This window comes from Pogona vitticeps, chromosome 12, assembly GCF_051106095.1.
Source record: "Pogona vitticeps strain Pit_001003342236 chromosome 12, PviZW2.1, whole genome shotgun sequence".
NCBI lineage: Eukaryota > Metazoa > Chordata > Lepidosauria > Squamata > Agamidae > Pogona > Pogona vitticeps.
In genome coordinates this window covers 21,150,890-21,174,658 of record NC_135794.1, presented here as the reverse complement: position 1 = coordinate 21,174,658, position 23,769 = coordinate 21,150,890, and the positions used below count along the sequence as shown (strand labels likewise).

Here is a 23,769-nt window from a genome sequence, read left to right as displayed (position 1 = left end):
TCAGGGTCTTTTCCAGGGAGTCTTCTCTTCTCATGAGATGGCCAAAGTATTGGAGCCCCAGCTTCAGGATCTGTCCTTCCAGTTGAGCACTCAGGGTTGATTTCCTTCAAAATGGATAGGTTTGTTCTCCTTGCAGTCCAGGGGACTCTCAAGAGCCTCCTCCAGCACCACAATTCAAAAGCATCAATTCTTCAGCAATCAGCCTTCTTTATGGTCCAGCTCTCACTTCCATACATCACTACTGGAAAAACCATAGCTTTGACTATGCGGACCTTTGTCGGCAAGGTGATGTCTCTGTTTTTAAAGGTGCTATCTAGATTTGTCATCACTTTCCTCCAAGAAGCAGGCATCTTTTAATTTTGTGGCTGCTGACCAGTGGTAAGTACTCTTAAAACATCTGGCTGCTGACCAGTGGTAAGTAATCTAAAAGATCTGGAGAGACCAATCTTGGTCTACAGCATGACCTTTCCCTTCTTCTGGTAGCATCCTGGGACTGTGAAGCTTACCCAAGGCCACACAGGCTGGCTCTACTTGCAGGCAGCAAAGCAGGGGAATCAAACTTCCCACCCCTGGCTCCGCAGCCAGAAGTCTAAACCACTGAGCTATCCAACCAGCTTCTTTGTTCCCAAGGCCCTGGGAGTCAACAACAAAAAAAGGGGATGGGTGTGTTTCTCCCATCATGACACCCCGTTGCTCATTATTAGCCACTGTCCCTCCCTCCGCTCCTCTACCCAGTGTTGGGAGAGAGGAAAAACAAGTCCCCACCAAGTACATTTTTTATATATATAAAATCCAAACAAACCATGCTGCAATCTCTCCCCAGCGGCCCCTCTGTTCAGCTCTCCTCTCAGCTTTTTATTTATTGTAATTACTTTGGTAATAAGATTTGTTTTCCTTGTTATTATATATATTACCGCACAGGGCAACAACAGAAGCAACAGCAGCGACAGTCATGGAAATAACGATGGCTGGAAAGAATTACAGTTTTTATTTATCTCTCCGACCATTACGGGCCACTGAGCAAGGGAAGGGGAAAATGGGAGCCCCACGGAAGGGAGGGGCGGCTGGGGAAAAAAGGCCATAAATAGAGAAACGAGTGTATTCCTGGGGATACAAGATGTATGGGAGCACATTTACTGAGGAGGAAACGCCGGCGCTAAATGAACCAGGCTGGTAATTCATGCAAGAACACAGTTTTTGGCAGATCAAAGGCAGAATAAATAACACTATGGCAAAGCAGGCCCCTAGGATGGGTTTCTCGGGTCCATGTGTTGTGATGTTGAAGACCTGGACCTGTAAACTCCATGATGTTCTAGACATTGGTTCCCAACCTTGTATCCCCAGATTTTCTTGGACTACAACTCCCAGAAATCCTGGCCAGGCTTTGAGTTGTCGCCCAATAACATTTGTGGACTCAAGGCTTTTCTAGACTGGTTCCCAACTTTGGATCATCCAGGGGTTCTTGGACTACAATTCCCAGCTGTGCTGGACAAGGTTTCTGGGAGTTGCAGTCCATGAACACCTGAGCTACCCAAGGTTGGGAACCAGTGTTCTAGACTAACATTATTTCATCTGTGCGAAAAGTGTTGTTATCCCTCTGTTTCAGTGGTCCACATCTGGAATAACGGTGTCAGAGTGGGTGCTGAGAGATCCATGTTTAAATTCCCATTGGCCCATGAAACTCACTGGGCAACCTTGAATCAGTTGATTCTCTCTCTCTCTCTCTCTGACCTACCTCAAGGGATTGTTAGGAGGATAAAGTGGGAAGGACGAGAGTCATGTGTGCTACATTGTGCTCTATGGAGGAAAAGTATAATGCAAACGCAACAAATGCATAATAAGAAAGAAATAGGTCTTCCTCCAGAGTATGACTCTTTTGAAAAGCCATTGCTTTTTGACCTCTCGCAGGAATAAGTGTTAAACCAAGTCAGATTGTTGACCCATCCAGCCCAAAAATGGTTGTACACTGACAGACAAAACAACTTTCCAAACTCTGGAGACAAAGATCTTTCCTAATCTCAACCACATGAAATACATTTAGCTTGGAGGACTGAATGGGAACTTCTTGCAGGCAAATGGCGCTCTGTGCTATCGGCAGCATATGCATGATCCTTGGGGGGGGGGTTGTTCCACAAAATTCTTGCATGTTGTCTTTAAAACGGTGTTTTTTGTGCAAAATGCAAGGGTTTTGATAGGCAAAAATGCAAAGTTTTGCACCACAAAGACACTCCCCACCACCACCGATTGAGAAAATGCACAAAACCTTTCAGAATCTTGGCTGGTACAAAAAAAACTTTAGGGAGAGAAAAAAAGTGAGATTGGCATCTCTAATTCTAACCCTATTCGGGTATTGTGCCAAAGCAAAATCCGGGAATGCTTGTAAGGAAAGCATGTGAAGAACATTGCTTCATGCTCTGGTGTTGAAGAGGGAAGTCTGGAGTCAGAACCTCCCACCCAACCTGTGCCATATACTTGGAGATCCAGATCAAGCAGGTACCCCAGCTGTACAGACAGACCCTCTCATCTCTGGTTACTGTGAAGAGAACTCTTTTTCACACCTTGCCACTCAACCCACAACAGGCAAAGATGGAGAGGAATGGATGGGTCTTGGAATATCAGGCATGGGGCCAGAGTGTCCACCAGAACACCTAAGCTGGGATTTTGTGAACATTACTCATCTGAAACATAATTTGATGAATAAAAAATTGAACCACTCTAAGCAGGAGACAGGAAGGACGAAGGAGGAGTTTTGTGCTTCTTTACCCCAGAGGTCTTCCCAAAATAAATGCTTATATCTCTGGGCTTAGATCTCTGAATGAGTGACCTCCAAGTCTGACATTGTTTCTGCAGCTCCTTCCTCTTTCTTTCTCCAGCCCAGTGGTTCCCAGCCTTGGGTTGCCAGATGTTCCTGGACTACCACTCCCAGAAATCCTGGCCATCACAGCTAGTGGCGGAGGCTTCTTGGAGTTTTAGTCCAAGAACACCTTGGACTAAAGGTTGGGATCCATTGGTCTAAGAAAGTCATGAAGATCATTTCGCACTCGTTCCTTGCCCGTCTTTCTGCCTCTCTTCTGGTCCCCCACCGTCTCTTGTCTGTAGATCTTCCGTCTTCGAAGGTGGGTAAGGGAACTGGGTGGGGATGGAACTACAGAAGGCCCACAGGAATGTTCCGCTTATCTCCCTGTCAACGCTCAGCTTGATCAATGATCCCGCAGCTCTGAATCATTTTTAATTCAATACTTCTGGGAAGAGGGTTTGAAAAAAAATTTCAATCAAACACAGGCACAGTTGGCAAGCAGTTGGGATTAGCATTTGGCAGTGTTCATTATTGCTGTTTATGGTGGTATAAATTAGGGTTTTTTACTGATGCAATTAATAACCCTAAATTTAAGGGTCATAAATAACCGTATTTATCTAGAACTGCAGTGTCTGGGAAAGATCAGCCGAGAGCTCAGAACGCTGGCAGCCACCTACGTGGCCTGTATGTGCAAGGGCACATGCCCATGTGTCTCTGTGCAAGCGTCATTGACGAGGATGTCAGGTAAGCGGGTGTGTCTGGCTGTCTAGGAGGAGAGAGATGTCCTGGTGCATCCATTGGGGAGCATATGCCAGCTTGTAAAAAAAAAAAGCTGCTGGAGTGGGGAGAGGGCGTGCAACGTTGTCCCTGCTGTGCATGCGTACATGGGTCTTTAAAATCCGATATTCATAGGGTGCTTGTATATTTCATAAATTTCAAAGTTTCTTTGCATGTCTTATTCTATCGGTTACAAGGTGCCTCAGGTCCCCTATGAGGGAGAAAAGCAACCGAGAAATAATTTAAATAAAATAAACAAAGAAGCAGGCAAGCAAGCAGAGAAGCAAGCAAGCAAGCAAGCAAGCAAGCAAGCAAGCAAGCAAGCAAGCAAGCAAGCAAATAAATAAATAAATAAATAAATAAATAAATAAATAAATAAATAAATAAATAAATAGGTTAGATTGTGCTGAAATCTGCATCTTTTTATATTACTAGAATAATTTTCTCTCTCTCTCTTCTCTGTCTATTACAGAATTTCCCTTTGCATTCTGTGGTTCAGGAGTTTTCACTTTAAACATGTGCACTTCAGCCATGTTACACAACAGCTGTGTCAGGCATTGAAATCTCTTTGCTATCATACATCAGCAGTTTTGAGAAACCTTTGTGAGGATATTTATGGCCACCAGCAGCCAAGCCGCTTTTCAGGGGGGGGGGAGAGAGATCAGAGGGTGGCAGATTCCCTTGAGCAAGGCAGGACTCTCCTCTTCCTGTCCAGCTTCGAGACACAGCCTCTTTGCTGAAAGCCTTGATTTTGGCTTCCCGACAGCCACCACAAAAGGAAGCTAGAAGATGCAGCAAAGTAGATGCAGCATCTTTGCTCTGCCTCACTTTGAACCTGCTTTTCAGAGGCTAAGTCCTCAGTTAGAAGCACTAACAAGACGTAGATTCTATATTTGAAGGTGTCCTCCCTTTGAAGAGAAGCTGGCGGCTCCAATTTCACGGGGTCACTGAATCCACTCCAGGTTTTAGTATGGACTCAGAACTGGCGATATGCCATTCTTTTTTCTTTTTACTCCAAACCCCAGAAGTCTCTATTCTTGGAATTCCACCTGCCAGACCCACGTCTAAATTGTGCTTCACCCGGAGAAAGGTTGAGCTGGAAGACTTCATGGCCGAGGACAGGCCAAGCTCCAACAAAGACACCAGTTATAAAAGGGTGTTACTTCAGTGCTTGCTGGGCATTCTTTATTCAGCACCTGGACAGCTCCTGTAAGGTGCAAACTAAAACCTGGAATGGCTTCACCAATCCAGCCAACATGACCAATAGTCAAATAGCTTGGATCCTGGAGTCCAAAGCACACAATACCACCATGTTAAAGAACCCCAGCCCTGTTTGGAAGGGGCTGCGAGTTGGAAAAATATAAAGAATCTCACAAACGCTAGAGAGCAAGGATCCTGCCCACAACAGTCAGCCGCTGAAGAAGCAGACTGTTAACAAATTCCCAAACAAGCAAACTCTGTCATAATCCAGATGGTGCACACCTGCAGCCAGCTTTCATTCCAAAATGATCCCTCCATCAGTGACAAATGATGGCAAGATTCTCAGAAAGTTTCCCAATGATTTTTGCATAGAAAATTCCTCGTTGCTTTAAAAAGAAAAAAAATCAGTTTGCCCCCATAAAATTAATTAATCATCATGAATGGATGCCAGTAGGCTGTACGGCAAACCTTGCAGTTTCAAAGTTGTCTGAGCTAGCCAAGTCATCCTTGTATTCTTCCACCAGATTTAAATCAGAACCCATATTAGCTGAAGGGTAGCTATTATGGGATTAATGTCTTTCAGGGGATTAACCCTCAGAAATATGGACATACTGAGCACGTCTAACTGATTTGTAAATGGGAGGGCCATGAACTTGCTTTTTGGCTATACAAAGCCCACATTCAAACTATTGTTAATTCTTGTTAAACTTTCAGTAAAGATCCAGAGAGCAATGTCACACATTGCAATTGTATTCATTGCCTCTAAATATATGTCTGTACCTTTAAGTTATCATGCAGCTATTCCCAGCCTCTATCCTTGGAGGGGGCTGATTTCATGATTCGGTTCTCAAATCAGAACATTGCCTCCCAAGAACAAATAGACAGTTGTCACATCAGAGCTTCACAAGAAAAGGGGGGAAAATAGCCACTGATCCTTGTGACATCGCTAAAACAGATCAAGGGGAGCAAGAGGAGGGAAAGAGGTCCCTCCGCATGAGTCACATGCTTTCGTTGTGTGCAGCCTGAGTGTCACGACGTGACTGCCACCACACCAGCATCACAAGAACACTTGTGCTTGTAACTTTCCACTTGAATTAGAAAAAGCAAGCTCCAAAAAAATCTGTCTCGTTTGGAGACTCCGAAAGTGTCATCAGCCGAGAAGGATGGGAAATCTCTAAAGCAGGACCCCATCTGAACGAACACGAGAGCAAGAATTTCAGATGCTGGTGGGGATGCTTTCTAAGTGCCACAGTCACCCTGCTTGTTTAAAAGGCACATTCAAATTGGGATGCTGAGAATAGTCATCTGGTTCGAAATGGTCCTGGCTGGCTCCTTGATATGCTTTCAAAGGAATGGTCTGAAGCTCAACATCAAAGAAACTAAGATCATGGCCACTGGTCCCATCATCTCCTGGCAAATAGAAGGGGCAGATATGGAGGCAGTGACAGATTTTACTTTCTTGGGCTCCATGATCACTGCAAAGGGTGACAGAAGCCATGAAATTAAAAGGCACCTGCTTCTTGGGAGGAAAGCAATGACAAACCTAGACAGCATCTCAAAAAGCAGAGACATCACCTTGCCAACAAAAGTCCACATAGTCAAAGCTATGGTTTTTCCAGTCGTGATGTATGGAAGTGAGAGCTGGATCATAAAGAAGGCTGACCACCAAAGAATTGATGCTTTTGAATTGTGGTGCTGGAGGAGGCTCTTGAGAGTCCCCTAGACTGCAAGGAGAACAAACCTATCCATTTTGAAGGAAATCAACCCTGAGTGTTCCCTGGAAGGACAGATCCTGAAGCTGAGTCTCCAATACTTTGGTCATCTCATGAGAAGAGAAGACTCCCTGGAAAAGACCCTGATGTTGGGAAAGTGAGAAGGCAAGAGGAGAAGGCGACGACAGAGGATGAGATGACTGGACAGTGTCACTGAAGCTACCAACATGAATCTGACCCAACTCCGGGAGGTAGTGGAATTCAGGAGGGCCTGGCGTGCTCTGGTCCATGGGGTGACGAAGAGTAGAACACAACTTAATGACTAAACAACAACAAACAAACAAACAAACAAACAAAACACTAGCAAAGGTATGTATTATGAAAAGCAATTACAGAAACTGTGTGCCTCAGTTTAAAACAAAATCTGAATTTTAAAAATCACATCGTTTTGGGCACACAGAAATGCACTTAAATTTTGATTTTAAAAAATTCCAAAATGATGTGGAAACAGAATGGAGTTTGTTTGGGAAAACACAAATTGTGTTAAAGGTGAAAAAGACAGGTTTTGTTGTTCGTGCTTTTTTTCCCTTCTGTGAAATATTATGTGGTATATATGCTTGGGCATGTCGTAAAAATGGCCAACACTCGGATTCCAAAAGATCTCCTGTATGGAGAATTAGTGCAGGGAAAGTGCCTCAGAGGGAGATCACAACTGCAATACAAGGATATCTGCAAGCAGGAGCTGAAGGCCTTAGGAATGGACCTCAACAGATGGGAAACCTTGACCTCTGAGCGTTCAGCTTGGAGGCAGGCAGTGCATCATGGCCTCTCCCAATTTGAAGAGACCCTTGTCCAGCAGGCCGAGGCAAAGAGGCAGACCCGAAGCCAGCAAAATCCAGGGAGCTGGACAGGGGACAGATTGTATTTGTCTTCAGTGTGGAAGGGACGGTCGCTCTCGAATTGGCCTTCTCAGCCACACTAGACGCTGTTCCAAGTCCTCCATACAGAGCACGTTACCATAGTCTCTTGAGACTGAAGGATGCCTGCTACTACTATAATGTTGTGGAAGTTTATCCAGAAGTAATCTCCACTGTGCTTCATGAAGTTTTCTCCCCAGCAGATATACATGCCTTGGCTGGAGCTTCAAACAAGAGTAACGGATGATTCAATCAAATAACTCATGAATAGCTGTTGTTTTTTTAAAAAAATGCTGATTTTTAATTTATTTATTTTGATTTATCTGATTATTATTCCAGACTCCATTCCTTGAAAGACTCTTTGATGTCACGGTGATCAACCTTCCTTAACTCAAGCAATGTGTTTTAAGATAGCGCAGGAAAACCGCAAGCGATTTTTCTTCCATGCTAATCAGTTAAGAGAAATCGCTGCCTTCATTAAACACATATGCCATGTCCCTCGTCTTGAGCTGTTGTAATATTTATGCTAATTGGCTAAATCACTGATTAACTGGTTGGAAGATAGTCAGATAGGTTATCCAGAAAAATCATTAATCACAGTCTGGAGAATGATCACAAGCGAAGGAACATCGCTATGAACATCGCCATGGTCTCCACTTGGTTTGGAGCAATTAACCAAGGGTGAAAATGGGGCTCAAAGATGAGATGATGTTGCTTGTCAGGCAGGGGGGGCGGGATGACGAGTCTCCCTGCATGACTGCTGAGTGGCCAGCCGAGTAGGAAGACAGAGGGGCTACTTCTGTGATTGGTGGGAAGAGAGGGACACGGAGGGTGAGGTGACACATGAGTGGTCGGGATGGTTCTGGGGGCCGTACCCGCATTCGTTGCAGTTGGAGCCTTGGCTATGAATACAAATATCCCCATCTTTAATTATAGATACATTTGGAATCCCTTTGTTTAAAGGTGAGAACTGGAAAACTAGACGCCTGCCTCCTCAGAATCAACCCTCTTGTAGCTTCTCACGAGCTGCCTGCCTACAGCCTAATGATAAACTCCAGTTGGATCTGGAAGGAACATGGAAGAAAACGAGGTCAGAAGACAGCCGGGGGCTGTCAGATGAATGCCAGAGGGACAACCCTGAGCCAGGATGAAACACATCCCTACCTAACTCCTGCTCTGACTCAAAGGCACCATTTTGACAAACATCTCAGCTGTAAAGCTAAATGGGATCTACTGGGGTCTTGCATTGGTTACATGAAGAACGCAAAGATGGTGTTCATGTATGCCTGGCAACCTGATGCTATCTATCAGGGGGAAAGGTGGGGAAGGAGTATAGAACAAGAACCTTTGAGGGGGATCAGCCCCCACCCCTAGAACAAGCCTCCACATGATGTCCAAGACCATGACCGTTCCCCAGGCATATTGCTGAAACTGGGGGCTTGGGTTTCTCCCCCAAGTGCCTCGGATGGACACTGGGTTTCAAGCTTCTGTCTCCTCAGGTTAGGAAAGAAACAGCACAACCTTTTCAGAGGTTGCTTCCCCAAACTGTCTGGCAGGGTGAACAGCTTTGTTTATGAATCCTTTGTGCTGAGAAGGGAGAAGAGCAGCAATGTTGGGGGAGGAATAAAGAGTCCTCACTAACACCGATCATTGATCAGAGATAGCAGGCCTTCTGTTCATCCTAGCTTCCAGCGGTGGGGCTTTCTGAAAAACACTGAAGGCTGGGTGAGGGCCCTCTCTTCTCTTAAAAGGAGACTGAGTACACTGGGAATGTCCAATACCTGACCAGTTGTGTGACTGCAGCTGCCCACAGCCCAAGACAGGCTAGGCAGTGAGGAGGAGTGGTGGGAGCTCCAGTTGAACAACAGCTGCAGAACCACAGGTTGCTCACCTCTGAGATACACCCATCCCCTTAGCCAATCATCGCTCTATGCAGCCGTCTTCAGCAGGTCCGTGGATGATTCCCCCTACCCCTTGTTCAGGTTGCCGTGGCAGTAGAGGACAGCCGTTCTTGAGCCACCTCCTGAGCTGTAAGGCCACTTATTCTGATGGTAACATAGAATGAGAAGGCAGTAGGACACCTGTTCAAACAGCTAGAAGGTGAGTCATGCTATCTTTGTCTAGCCAGAAAATTGAAAGCAGCTTTATTTATTTATTTATTTATTTATTTATTTTATTTATATCCCGCCTATCTAGTCGCAGAGGACTACTCTAGGCGGCTTACAACAGGGAAGAATACAATAAAAATAAAACAACAAATTACAAAACAGATAAAAGTAAAAAACAATAAAAAATAAGAAAATCAGAAGTAGTCTGGTGAGAAGGCCTGCCGAAACATCCAGGTCTTTAGTAGATTCTTGAAAGTGCCCAGCGAGGGAGCTCCGCGAATACCAGGAGGTAAATTATTCCACAGGCGAGGAGCGACCGCCGAGAAGGCCCTATTTCTTGTTTTCTCTTTTCGGGCCTCCCTCGGCGTTAGGCTCCTCAGCCTCACCTCCTGGCTCGCCCGTGTGACCCGGGTAGAACTTGGTGGGAGAAGGCGCTCCGCCAGATATCGAGGCCCTAAACCGTTTAGGGCTTTATACGTAAGCATTAACACTTTGAAGTCAATGCGGAACTTGATGGGCAGCCAATGCAATGCGGCCAGAGTGGGCGAAATATGTTGGAATTTTTTCACTCCACTGAGTAATCTGGCCGCCGCATTCTGCACCACCTGTAATTTCCGCAGCAACCTCAAAGGAAGCCCCACGTAGAGCGCATTACAGTGGTCTAATCTCGAGATTACGAGCGCGTGTACTAAGGTGGTGAGCGCCCCCACCTCCAGGTAGGGCCGCAGCTGGGCTATCCGCCTGAGATGAAAAAAGGCGGTGCGGACCACCGACGCCACCTGTGACTCCATGGAGAGCACCGGGTCCAGATGGATCCCCAAGCTGCGTACCCCATCCTTTGCAGGGAGGGTCACCCCCCCAAAAGAGAGGGAGTTTCCCAAATCCTCTTGTCCGGGTTCAGCCTAAGTCCGTTCTCCTGCATCCATTCCAGTATAGTCCCCAGGCAGCGCTGAAGGCACAGGACGGCTTCTCCTGCGGTTGGCAGAAAGGAGATGTAGAGCTGCGTGTCGTCCGCGTACTGGTGACACGAAGCCCCACACCTCCTGATGACCCCACCCAGCGGCCTCATATAGATGTTAAATAGCATTGGGGAGATAATCGACCCCTGTGGAACCCCACAATTGAGGCTCCACGGGGCCGAGACTCTCTCCCCAAGCTGAACTCTCTGGGGACGGTCCTCCAAGAAGGAGCGGAGCCAGGACAATGCCAGGCCACCTATTCCCAGCTCGGAGAGCCTCCCCAGGAGGATACTGTGGTCAATGGTATCAAAGGCCGCTGAGATGTCGAGGAGGACCAGCAGGGACACTTTGCCCCTATCGGCCTCCCTCAGTAGGTCATCACACAGGGCGACCCAAGCCGTTTCTGTGCCATGGCGGGGCCTGAAGCCCGACTGGAATGGGTCCAGGGCATCTGTTTCTTCCAGGAGCGCCTGAAGCTGGTCGGCCACCACCCTCTCGACTACCTTGCTAAGGAAGGAAACATTGGCGACGGGCCTGTAATTGCCAATTTCGTCCGCCGCCAAACTGGGTTTCTTCCTGATGGGCCTAATGAGTGTGTCCTTCAGGGCAGATGGAAATCTGTCCTCAAGGAGAGACCCATTTATAATAGCCGTGGCCCACTCCGTTGTTAACGGCCTGGCTGCCTTGATTAGCCAGGCCGGGCAAGGGTCCAAAGAGGAGGTGGTGGCACGACAGCGATCAAGCGCCCTGGAGACAGTGTCAGGCGTAACAGGCTGAAAGGTGTCCAAGATCACCGGGCAAGACGGAGCGCTGGACATCTCAGCTCGACTCACTGTACTCAAAAAAGGAGAGAGGTCCCGGCGGATGGCCTCCACTTTTGATTTAAAAAATCTTTTGCCAAAGGCAAAAGACGGGGGGGGGGGTGTGATCTTATTTCCTGTTTTCCTCTGAGATGGGAATGAAGAAGGGTGTCAAGAGCTAAGTTATGTTCAAATAATATTAGATAAAGTTCTGCCTGGTCCTTTTGAATCAACACATAGGAGAGTCAATAAAATGGCTCAGTATTATCATTTCCTAGCATGATTGCTCCTGTTCAGCATCACTCAAGCAGGCCATTCCTTGCAAGCTACAATGGACGGAATGTATTTCCATTTCAATTACAGAAATTACTTCTAAATTTACATCACTGCCTGGAAATTACCATACATGTTTTTTGTACAAACCCAGAAAATCCTCTTTTCTCTGCCTTTTTGGCAATCTGTAAGTAGCCACCCAACCCACAACAAGCTGCCCTTTTCCTCCTAAACCTCATGTGACCTTTCCTACACCTCTTTCATTCCCCTGTCCCTCCTCACACTCCAACATATAGAGTGAATCTGCATTACATAGTTACAGCACAGATCTATGCAGGATCTATGCTGCCTTTCGCCAACAGTGCCCCTCTGCATTCTACATAGGACAAACTGGACAATCTCTACACAAAAGAATTAATGGACATAAATCAGACATCAGAAATGGAAATACACGGAAACCCGTCTCAAATCATTTCACTCTACCAGGATACTCTTCACAAGATATGGAAGTTGCTATTTTGGAGAGGCCTGGCGTGTTCTGGTCCATGGGGTCACGAAGAGTCGGACACGACTTAACAGCTAAACAACAACAACAATTTTGGAGAGAGAGAGAGAGAAAACTACGGAACAAAAATCCAGAGAGAAACACCTAAGATAAAATTTATACACATGCTGGACACCCACATCAATGGATTATATATCAGCCAAGGTTTCTTAAATCATTACTAAATGTAATAATTATGTTGTTATCTACCATTATTTTCCTTTAGAACTACCAGAACAAAGCTCAAAAGTATAGTCTGCCATGTGCTACATCAGTGCTTCCCAACCTTGAGAAACCCAGGTGTTCCTGAACTGCAACTCCCAGAAATCTCAGCCAGCACAGTTGGTGGTGAATACTTCTGGGAACTGTAGTCCAGAAACACCTGGGCTTCCCAAGGTTGGAAGCCACTGCACTACTTTACCACGTGTTGTTCCTCTGCTGTTTCCTTTAATCATATTGCTGTCTACAGAACCAGGCTTCAAAAGAACTGAATACCGAACACAGGCCATAAATCATTAAAAGGTGTGAAATGCAACCAAACACCACTGTCTCTTGAAGCCTCGCATGAATATTTCACCATGTTGTCTGTGTATTCTAACTCACACGTCTGAAGAAGTAGACAATATTCCATGAAAGCTTGAATTAAAATATAGCAGTTAGTCCTTAAAGTGCCACAATGTCTTTTTATTTTGCTTTTGTTTTGTTTTTCTGTTGAAATAGTTACACCAGTTTATTTCCACCTTAACTCCCATGACCCTATTGTTGCAGAATTCTAGGATTTGCAGCGGAACAAGATACTGAGAAATCTGTGATAGAGAGTTCACATGCTATAATTTGTGGGCATAAAGTACAGCTCGTTAGCAGGGAACTTTCCCTTCCCTGCCAGAAGTCAGAATACCACTGAACATTCCGTAACAATGTGACGACACAGCCAATTAGTTCGAGAGTTTGCAAATGGATGGCAATCTTGTTTGAGCTAAAAATATATTGGGCCCCTCCTTCTTCCCCAGAAAGCACTTAGAATATTTCTGCACATTCTGTGACTTCACAGTGACACAGACAGTGGCTGTCAGGGCTAGAAAACAGGCGACAGCCCAAAACTAATGCTCGATTTCTTTCATTATGACTGATCAGTGACTTTTAAAGGGTCTGCTGAAGTAAATGCCCGTTTCCGAACATCTCCCTCAAAATGCACAATTCAATGGGATATAAACTGCGGTAGAGGCTAACTGCCCTCAGAGCGACCGTGAACCTAGCCACACAACTCACTTGCCGTTGATGACTCCATCTGGGTTCAGCATAGGGATGATCTTGAAGATGAAGCAGTGTCTCAGCAGATCTGCAATGGGGTCGCTACCAAGGAGAAACTCAAGTGTCCCTTTCATCACCCAGCTGGAGTTGCTCTCGCCAGGGTGGACCCGTGCCACGAGCACTACATAAGGACGTTCGCCTAGAAAACAAAAATGGTTCATTGTTGCTTTTGCAAGAAATGCTTTTCCCTGGTCCTCTTCCTGGCAGAAGCAATCAAATATCTTTTACCAAAGTAGTTGGATGTTGCAAAAGGAAAGAAGGATGTATCTTCCTTGCCGCCTCTGTTTCGCAGGACAGAACGTACGAGGAGTAAAATCTGGAGCAGTCAAAAATAACTTAACGAAGGAGTTCATAACGTTTGGGTTTTGGTCTGGACTCACCATCCAGACAGGTTGCAAAATGGGATAATTAGGAGTGCTCTGAATTGCACGTGCGCACGCGTACATATACACAAAACCTGTAGCCCTACCCCTATGTCAAAAAAGAGCAGGACAACACTGAAAAGGGTCAAAATGGATCACTCTATGTCAAAACATGTGTGGACACCATAAAGCAAACATGATCCAAATATCAAACTGTTTTGCCACTGCAGCCTTCCCCTCGGTATCTATCTATCTATCTATCTATCTATCTATCTATCTATCTATCTATCTATCTATCTATCTATCTATCTATCTATCTATCTATCTATCTATCTATCTATCTATCTATCTATCTATCTATCTATCTATCTATCTATCTATCTATCTATCTATCTATCTATCTATCTATCTATCTATCTATCTATCTATCTATCTATCTATCTATCTATTTGATATATTTATTCAACTTTTATACTGCCCATCTGGCTGCTAAGGCCACACTGGGCGGTTTTACACGCTCAGCAAATATGACATCAAACCACAATTTAAAACAATAAACACAATAATTATAAAATCAAAATTATACACCAACAAATTTAGCTGAAAATAATTAAAATGATATGGAGGCAAGGCAGTGGGACGTATAATATAAACTTTAAAACAACCACTGTATTGAGATTTTATAAGGTCTGGAAGGTAAAGGTAAAGGTTCCCCCTTGACATTTAGTCCAGTCGTGTCCGACTCTAGGCGCGGTGCTCATCCCCGTTTCTAAGCCATAGAGCCAGCGTTTGTCTGAAGACAGTTTCCGTGGTCACGTGGCCAGCGCAACTAGACACAGAACTCTGTTACCTTCCCACCATGGTGGTGCCTATTTATCTACTCGCATTTTTACATGCTTTCGAACGGCTAGGTTGGCGGGAGCTGGGACAAGCGACGGGAGCTCACTCCATCACATGGATTCAATCTTACGACGGCTGGTCTTCCGACCTTGCAGCACAGAGGCTTCTGCGGTTTAACCAGCAGCGCCACCACATCCCTAAGGTCTGGAAAGGTCTGTCTAAAGAACCATACTTTTCACAGTCATTTAAAAGTTCCCAGTGAAGGGGCCTGGCAGATTTCAGGCAGGAGGTAGCTCCAGAGGTGGGGAGAGACCGCTGAGAAGGCCTGGCTTCTAGTCTTTTCTTTTTGGGCCTCTCTCAGGGGTCAATGGTCTCAACCACCCAGCTTGGGAAGATTGTATAAGACGGGCAGATCTTGCCGAGAGAAGGCGTTCTGCCAGGTTCAGCCATCTAGCTACGAGAAGAGTTCTTTCCATCATCTAGCATTCAAAAACATGGCATCGCCATTCATTCTACCACCTCAGAAGCATTTCAGCATCTCATTCAGCAGCCTGTATGGCCTTTGCCTTTTTAAAAATTTATTCTTTAGTCACTTAGGGCCTTTCATCTTCCAAATAGTATGGCACTTAAAAATACAGCCTCTCCGAGTGCAGTTGCTTGTCCTGTCCATCAGACCTGGAGGCTACTACAGGTAAAACAGGGCTTCAGCTGACAGGATCCCTCATTAAGAAGTGAGCTGGCCCTTATTTGTCGTCTCATTTTAAATGACATTACTCAAAATAGCAAACATAGAGCCTCTCATTCAGGTAATGAACAGCCACTTATAATTCCTAGCCCCTTTCAACGTTTGCTAGGAAGAATGAAAACAGAATGAAATATCTTTTTTCCTGAAAATAATGAGCATTGACAATTTTGATCTGTAGCTGGCAGCCTTTCTGACAATTATATGATTTGGTGTGACACGCAATGAGAAATCACTTTTCTTCTGAGGGGAGGGAGAAAAAAGGAAAATATATAGCAATTGATCATGCCGCACTCATTCTAAGATGGTTTTCTCAAGCTCAACCACATCACTTCCGAAAGATGTAGCACTTTCAATTGTTTTGTGTGTGTGTATGTGTGTGTGTGTGTGAGAGAGAGAGAGAGAGAGAGAGAGATTTGGATTTAGAAAAGGCCAACAAAGAAGGATAGGGTGTGGGCATCTTTGAGGAAAAATGAAGTAGCAAGTGTCTGTTCCAAAGATTCATCCTTAAGGCCACGGTCACATCAACAAAATATTTTCCAGTTCTCTTTTGATTTCTCAATTTAAATTTGCGGTCATATTACACATGGCCATTAGCAAATCATTGACCCACCAAGCGTGCAAATTGCGAATCATTTCTCGCTCAGCCAGAGGCTTCTACTTTTTTTGTTATGCACTTTTAAAAAAAAAAGTTGTTTCTGAATGTGTGAACAGTCTTACCGCAGCTTTTTTGAACTACTGTCACCATGCATGTCCTTTTAAACTATTTTTAATTTATTTTCCCCACAGCATTTGCGTTGATGCATCGGTTAGCTTCCATTAAATGGTCTCAAGAAGAAGTTCTAGGTGCTAATGGAACTGGAAGGAAATGACTCGTTAACCCAAAACACACTGGGACGCGCATCCTGGATTACCTCGTGACCTCAAAGCACAAGAGGAACAGGACTAAAAGTCACATAACCAATATATTCCATTGGTGCGACTGTGATTTAAGTCACACCACAACCCCTTTTCGGGATTTGTCAACTGCAGATCACGTAGTTGTTTGTGCCTGTTGTCAAATAAGGTTTTCCTGCAGAGTCACGCAGTGCTTTCCTAAAATCTGATCAATGCCAAAGCGGAGGAGTAAATCACACTATATCCGTTCCATTGAACTAATTCTGTTTTTAGCATTGCATTTCCTCATAAAATCAGCTGCATTTGGAAGAGAGAGAGAAAGATCAGCATGAGAATTCACAATAAAGCCTGCTTAAACAGGAATTTTTAGGTAAAAATTGTCTGAAAAAAATATGGTAACACGGAAAGCTGATGGAAAAGCTGAGCATCCCCTCCTCTTGTTTATCTGGGAGATGTAATCCTAAACAAACTGGGTCCAAGCTATCTCAAGAACCAGGTCTCCCTTCATGAGCCAACTCAGGTGTTAAGATCATGTCAAAAGTCAGATTACTAGTGATTTGCTCACTAATTTGTTCTTGAAGGTAAGAATGACAAATATAAAAAACGGCTCCCCACTGGGTGACATTGTGAGAAACTCTTTGTGCATATTTGCCAATTTATCCAGTATTTGTTTGTTGAGATGGAATCAAGAATGCGATTTTGTGCAAAAACTTCACATTTTGCACAAAGATTTTGTATTTTGCACAAAAATTTTATATTTTGAGCAAAAAAAAGCTTTTGTGCAAAATATCCATTTTTTGCGCGGAAGTTTTTGTGCTGGCCTTTTCAATTCCATGCACAAGTCCAAAATCTCACCACAGTTGATTATTTCCTCCCCCTTTTCATGGAGAGTGCAAATCTCGTATTTGCTACACCCTTAAAAACTACCTGATTCTATATATTCAGAGGCTCCGTCCTGCTCCCTCACTCTGTTTTCCACCCATCACTATGATTTAGAGCTGCTCTCTGGTCTCACTACAGAGTGAAACTTATGGGACGATGTGTGGTTGTGGCTTGGAATTAGACTCTTGAGGGCCTCTAATGGACAATAGCTGTAAATAGCACAGAGCCGAATGCAATGCGTTGACTTTTATTACTGGTATTATTTTGAACAATTGATGACTGCAGCTTAAAAATTCCTATGTGTTCTCAACGTGGCGAGAACATCGTGTTAATTGAAAAGGCCTTATTGTACTCTCTGAATGCCGCTTGCTCCCTGGTTCCCCCAGAGGTAAACATGGGTTGGAGGAATAAATATTTATCTCACAATGCAGAGGCACTGTCCAAAATGTGCTTTCAAGCAACCAGTTCAAAATCTGTTCAAGCCAGTCACACATCACTAGGGAAGAGAGGTGGAATTCAAATGGAAACAATTTCTAAAGTCCACAAGATTTAAGCACTTTCTCAAATGTATCCTACTGAAACAATAGGCAACTCCAGATGTTTATGGAGTGTCCTAATTCTTAAATTTGTGACAAGAGAGAGAGAGAGAGTTGCCACTGAGAAGGTCCAAAAGAACTCTCTCTCCACTTGTGCAGACAATCATAGTCATATGGAAAACTATGGGGTGGGGGGGAACAGAACCAAATCTCCCAGAATGTGCCCATTCAGCATAGCTGTTAGCTCAGAGGTAATCTGAGAGTAGCAATCCAAAAAAAGTAACTTTTCTAAGCTCTTGGAGAGACAGTAGAAGTGAGGTGGTGCAAGACCTCTGATAACTATTGAGTCTCTCTACATGGTGCCATCAGGGCAGAGCGAACCCACAGAACAACAGAACAATAAAGGGGGGATCCATCCATCTCTAGTACAGTGGTGCCTCACTCAGCGATCGCTCCGTTGAGTGATGAAATCGCTTAGCGATGGGGTTTTGGCCATTGCCAGAGCAACTGCTTAGCGATGGGCCCTATGGGGAAAAATCGCTTTGCGATGATTGCAGGGAAGCGATCATGGCAAAGTGACCCTTTTTGGACAGCTGATTGGCGGTTCCAAAATGGCCGCCGGAACAAAATGGCCACCCGCTGTTTTGCCTCGCTTTAGAGGCACCGAAAATGGCCACCCCTATGGAGGATCTTCGCATAAGGTCAGTTTTTAAGCCCATAGGAATGCATTAAACACGTTTTAATGCGTTTCTATGGGCTTTTTAAAATCGCTTAGCGATAGTCATCATGTGATGTACATATGTCAACCAGCCTTGTAGTGCAGTAGTTAAACTGCAGTACTGCAGTCAAAACTCTGCTCACAACCCAGGATCAATCCCAGGAAGCTGGTTCAAGGTTCACTCAGCCTTCTGTCCTTCCAAGGCTGGTAAATTGAGTACGCAGCTTGCTTGGGGGGGGGAGGATGACAATGTGCAGCCAGTCTAATTCAAACTGTCCAGAGAGTGGTTTAAGCACTATGGCGTGGTATATAAGCAGCATGGTTTGCTTCGCTTTGAACCAGTCCCTTGGGCTCACGCAGAGGCACAGTGAGCACATCTGTAATACAGACGGAGGACATGCATCCGGAAAACAGAGCACATGCATCACCAAAGGGAAAGGACTGAAAAGGACATGGGTTTGCATAAAAACTGCATGTGCTAATCCACAGATGCAGATGCTAAATTAAAATTGATTTTTATCCTTTAAGCAGAAAATTAAAAGGCATCTCGCCTGAGCAGGGAAGGAAGTAACCCGAGTGACTTATGCACCTGCTGAGTTTCTTTTCCAAGCCTTGCTAACCATAGAAGGGCAACCTCACAGTTCCTGAATTTCTTCCCCTTAGGTGCTTTCTCTTTAACCTGACCTGGAAGGCATCTTCAAAAGAGACCTGCAGGCTGTTAAGTCCATCAAATAGAGAACTGCCCAAGAGGGGAGACAGGTGGCCCTCCTGTCCTGGAGTGAGGCCATATCCACCAGCCACAGCCTCACAGCATGGGATGGTCCTCTTGATCAAAAGTGCCAGCCCACCACTCCATCATCCATCCATCCATCCATCCATCCATCCATCCATCCATCCATCCATCCATCCATCCATCCATCCATCCATCCATCCATCCATCCATCCATCCATTAACCAAGTCCAATCCCTCCTAGGTCCTTCTGGGATTGTATGCAGGTCCCGTGAAAGCTGTACAAGGTTTCATAACAAGCAGAGGCATTTCAAGGCTATCGTTGAAGTCCAGCTCTTTAAAAGCCTTAGGTGGCCGTGCTGAACAGAGTCCTTACTGTATTCTGGGGAAGCTGCCAGCAAGCTCAGGTTAGCTATTTATCTCTGGGGAATCCTCATGTGACACATAACCTTCTCTAGGAATGTAAATAATAAAAACGGGGAACACATAGGAACCTTTTTCCGCTACATAAAGTTTCATTCAACAGATCACATCTTGTTCTACTGCATTATGTTCTGGCCTGCCCAGAGGATAACACAGGGGACATGAGCATCTGACAGCTACCAAGGAGAGAATAAAGAAGGCCACCACGGGGTGACTTTACCCCTTAAAGAAATAATAATAATCTTGGAAGAAGGAGGGCAGTCTCCATAATTCTGGGATGCAAACATTGGTTGATGGTTTCCTTCTCCACGGGTGGCCCTGGGACTGCACAATCTTCCCAAGGCCATACAGGTTGGCTCTACCTGCCAAAGGTGCAGAGGGGAATCAAACTGTCAACCTCTGGTTCTGAAGCAAGATATCTAAACCACTGAGCTATCCAGCCAACTAGAGTCATGTTTTGCGATACAGAGAAATGGGGGGGGGGGGTTAAATAAAAAGAATTAGAGAGGAAAAGAAACAAAAATGGGTAGGTTTGTCTATGCAAGTTGCTGAACATCAGGAAAAACTTGTTAACTGTTAGAGCAGTACGACAATGGAACCCATGACTTCGGAGATGGTAAGCCCTCCAACGCCGAAGGCCTTTATGGCATTCATCCAGCAAGGAGGCGAGATAAGGACTCTGCCCCCTCAGCTGCTGAATGGCCAGCAGTACGGGGAGGCAGGAACGCACCGGCCAGGCTACTTCCATGATTGGCGCAGCACAAACGACAACAGCTACAAACACCACGCTACAAGCAAGAAGTAGATGGCCCAGTTCTGGTGGTGGGGGTGGGGGAAGAGTCCAATCAGCCTGGCCATCTGTGGTTGTGATATTCATATTTGTCTCCCCCAGGAGATGAATAGAAATATCCCATCACGCTTCTACAGTTCTGCAAGTTCCCTGCGCAGTCCAGTTCAGGCCAACAAGGTGGATTTCCTGCTCTACCTCATAAAGTAACCCATGGTCAACACGCATACAAACACGTGTGTACTGACCCGGTTTGACATGGGAGAGGAGGGAGGTGTCGCACAAACATTAAAGCTACCATGGACATTATAATCAAAAGTTCTCCTTCTCCACCACTGCAAAATCTTGATATTTGTCTTATTGGGACACCTGGCACAGCACAGTGATTCTCTGAGGCTTCATCCAGAGCCAATGACCTGCCATCTCTAGCAATATTTGAAGGTGCTTCTGTAAAGTGGACCATATTTTCCAGGTGGGCAAGTTGAGTAAAATAATACTTACTTACTTACTTACTTACTTACTTACTTACTTACTTACTTACTTACTTACTTACTTACTTACTTACTTACTTACTTACTTACTTACTTACTTACTTACTTACTTACTTACTTACTTACTTACTCACTCACTCACTCACTCACTCACTCACTCACTCACTCACTCACTCACCATGTATACCACATCAATTACTGCTGGGGAATAATCAAAAGTAACACAAACATGAAATACTGTAAATCACAAATAACTGTTGGTTTTAATGTCTCTATTTTTTTTAATTATACGCATTGTAACCCACCCAGAATAGTGCTGTGATACTAATGGGAGTGGGATACAAAATGAATGAATGAATGAATGAATGAATGAATGAATGAATGAATATCTTTTAAAAATAAATCACAAACAAATATCTTTTAAAAATAAACCCCACTTATACACAAATGTACTGTAAAAGTAATCATCTAATAAATGGAGGAAGAAGAACCAAAACGATGGCAAGCGAGAATAATCAAAATGATCACTCTATGCAACAGTTAAGAGCGGATGCTATCAAAGGCTTTGGTAAACAGCCTTGCTTTGAGCATCCTTGTAGAACAGAAATGTTTAGCTCAGCTTGAAAAGAAAGCAGAGAAATGAACACGGATGTGTTTCTAAATCCGGTACTTGCTCCTGCTTCTTTCCACCATTAAATTTCAGCTGCCTCTACTTCCCTCTTCCTTCCCCCACTTTCTGACAGTTTTTCCCCTCTTCTTTTTCCTTGCTTATCCTGTTTCCAAAAAGCTCCACATGGGGACACGTTTCTTGAACAAAAGCACAGAGGGACCGGAGGGGGGGGCAGTTCTCTTCCTACTGCATTATTCCACCGCCCGTCCTTCTCCCACAATAGGCAAGCAGCCAGGTTACTATTGCTCCCTGCAGCCAAAGGAGAACGCAGCAAACGCTACATCGCTTTGCCCATGAACCCTCCGGTCCTCTGCCACTTCCCCATCCTGATGGGGTTGCTTCAGGAGAGCGGCGTTGCCAGGCAACAGCCTTGGATGGCAGCTTTCTCACCTTTTGAATGAGAGACGCTCAGTGGAACAAGAGGCCTCAGAAGAGAAGCGTCCCCCAGGCAGGTGCACACGGCGCCTTCCCCTTGCTTCGCTTTGCCAACCCCACTGGCCAAGGTTGGCATGAACAGTTCGGCTTGTCGGTTTGAGGACCGTCTCCACCCATGGCAGAGCAAAGGACAAACAAAGCCCCTTGGGAACAAGCATGGAGCTCAACCTGTGGAACTGGAGAAGCTTCTGCTCGCACCCTGCATTCTTGGGCGCCACAGTTTCACTAAGCTGCCACCAACCATTCCCTATAAGAAGTCACACAGACCAGGGATGGATTTTTAACAAATAAAAGAACAGGGTTTATTTAAACAACACACAGGGAAAAATAAAATGATCAGGTGAATAAGATACAGTAACGTGGCTTAGTCTCAATCATACATACACACAGTTTGGTTCACACAGAACACTTAACTTGAAGCACAGACCCTGAACCTATCAGTTCTGGCTAACCATACAGACACCTGAACCTATCAGGTTGGTACTGACTGACACACAGTAGTACCCTGTCTGACACAGACTCCCACACCAGCTTCTTCTTCCCAGCTGCTGCTGCTTCCCATCCCAGCGTCTCTACTTCTCCACACACGCATCACATATATATACAGTACAGCCCCTCCTCCTGATGTCCCGCCTTCCACTCCCCATAGGATGGAACTTTCCCTCCAAACCCATGACAGACAGGTAACATCAGTGCTGTATGTAACACCTCCCCTCTTTATAAGTTGTTTTGTAGGGGGAAAGCTAAGGTGCTTTTTCCCAAAAAACAACCTGGATAAAACACACAACAACAGTTATACATACCATATCATACTTACTTATACTTACATTCTAAGTTAACCATAGCAATTAGGCATTTAAACATTTACCATATACATTACATCAATTTACCTTTATTCTTACAAACCAAATTCAAAAAATAGGTACATTTAACTTTTTGTCATCAATATATACACATAGTCCATGTTCTTTCGCCGTCTTCAATCTTCAGGTCTTCTTGACAAGGCGTCAGCAACGCAGTTCATTGACCCTCTGACCACTTTCACTTCAAAGTCATAGTCCTGCAGGTTTAAAGCCCACCTCATAAGTTTGCTATTGTGGGTTTTCATTGTCTTTAACCATTGCAGTGGTGAATGGTCAGTGCACAGAACAAAATGTCTTCCCCAGATGTAAGGCTTGGCCTTCTGGATCGCGTAGACTATGGCCAAACACTCCTTCTCCACGGTTGCCAAATGTCTCTCACCTTTCTGAAGTTTCCTACTCAGGTAGGACACTGGATGCTGGTCACCATTCTCATCCTCCTGGCACAGAACTGCTCCTACCCCGCTGTTAGACGCATCGGTGTAGATGATGAACTCCCGGTCGAAGTCTGGAGCACGCAGCACTGGATAGTTGATTAGCGCCTGCTTCAACCTCTGGAACGCCTCCTCACAGTCGCTGGTCCACGGGATGCGGTCATCAGCCTTCTTCCTCGTCAGATTGGTCAGCGGAGCCGCAATCTCGCTAAACCTCGGGATGAACTTTCTGTAGTAGCCCACCAACCCAAGAAATGATTTGACTTTTTTCTTGGTGTTGGGTCTGGGCCAATCACGAACAGCTTCTATTTTGGCCTCCAGGGGTTTTATCACTCCTCCCCCTACCATGTGACCCAAGTATTTTATTTCTGGGTTACCCAGCTGCAGTTTGTTCTCCTTGCAGGGCCTAGGCCAAAGCACTTCCTCCCCTGGATCAAAGTGCCTCTCCCTGCCTTCCTGGTCATCCCAAGTTTTCTTTCTGACCTTTTGAGCTTGCAGGGTCTCTGCTGCTAGCTCTAGGTTTCTCTTTAGGTCATTCCTTAAAGAGTCTATATATGTCACCAC

The 23,769-nt window shown here is 45.0% G+C and overlaps 1 protein-coding gene across 1 annotated transcript in view; it reads right to left on the bottom strand.

Moving 5' to 3' along the window:
* The window catches only part of AGBL1 (AGBL carboxypeptidase 1), a 326,572-nt gene that overhangs the window by 189,377 nt on the left and 113,426 nt on the right, over nt 1-23,769 (bottom strand). Inside the window, exon 18 of the mRNA XM_072981877.2 lies at nt 13,357-13,537. Coding sequence (XP_072837978.2) covers nt 13,357-13,537 — 181 coding nt within the window. The remainder of the gene's footprint in view (nt 1-13,356; nt 13,538-23,769) is intronic.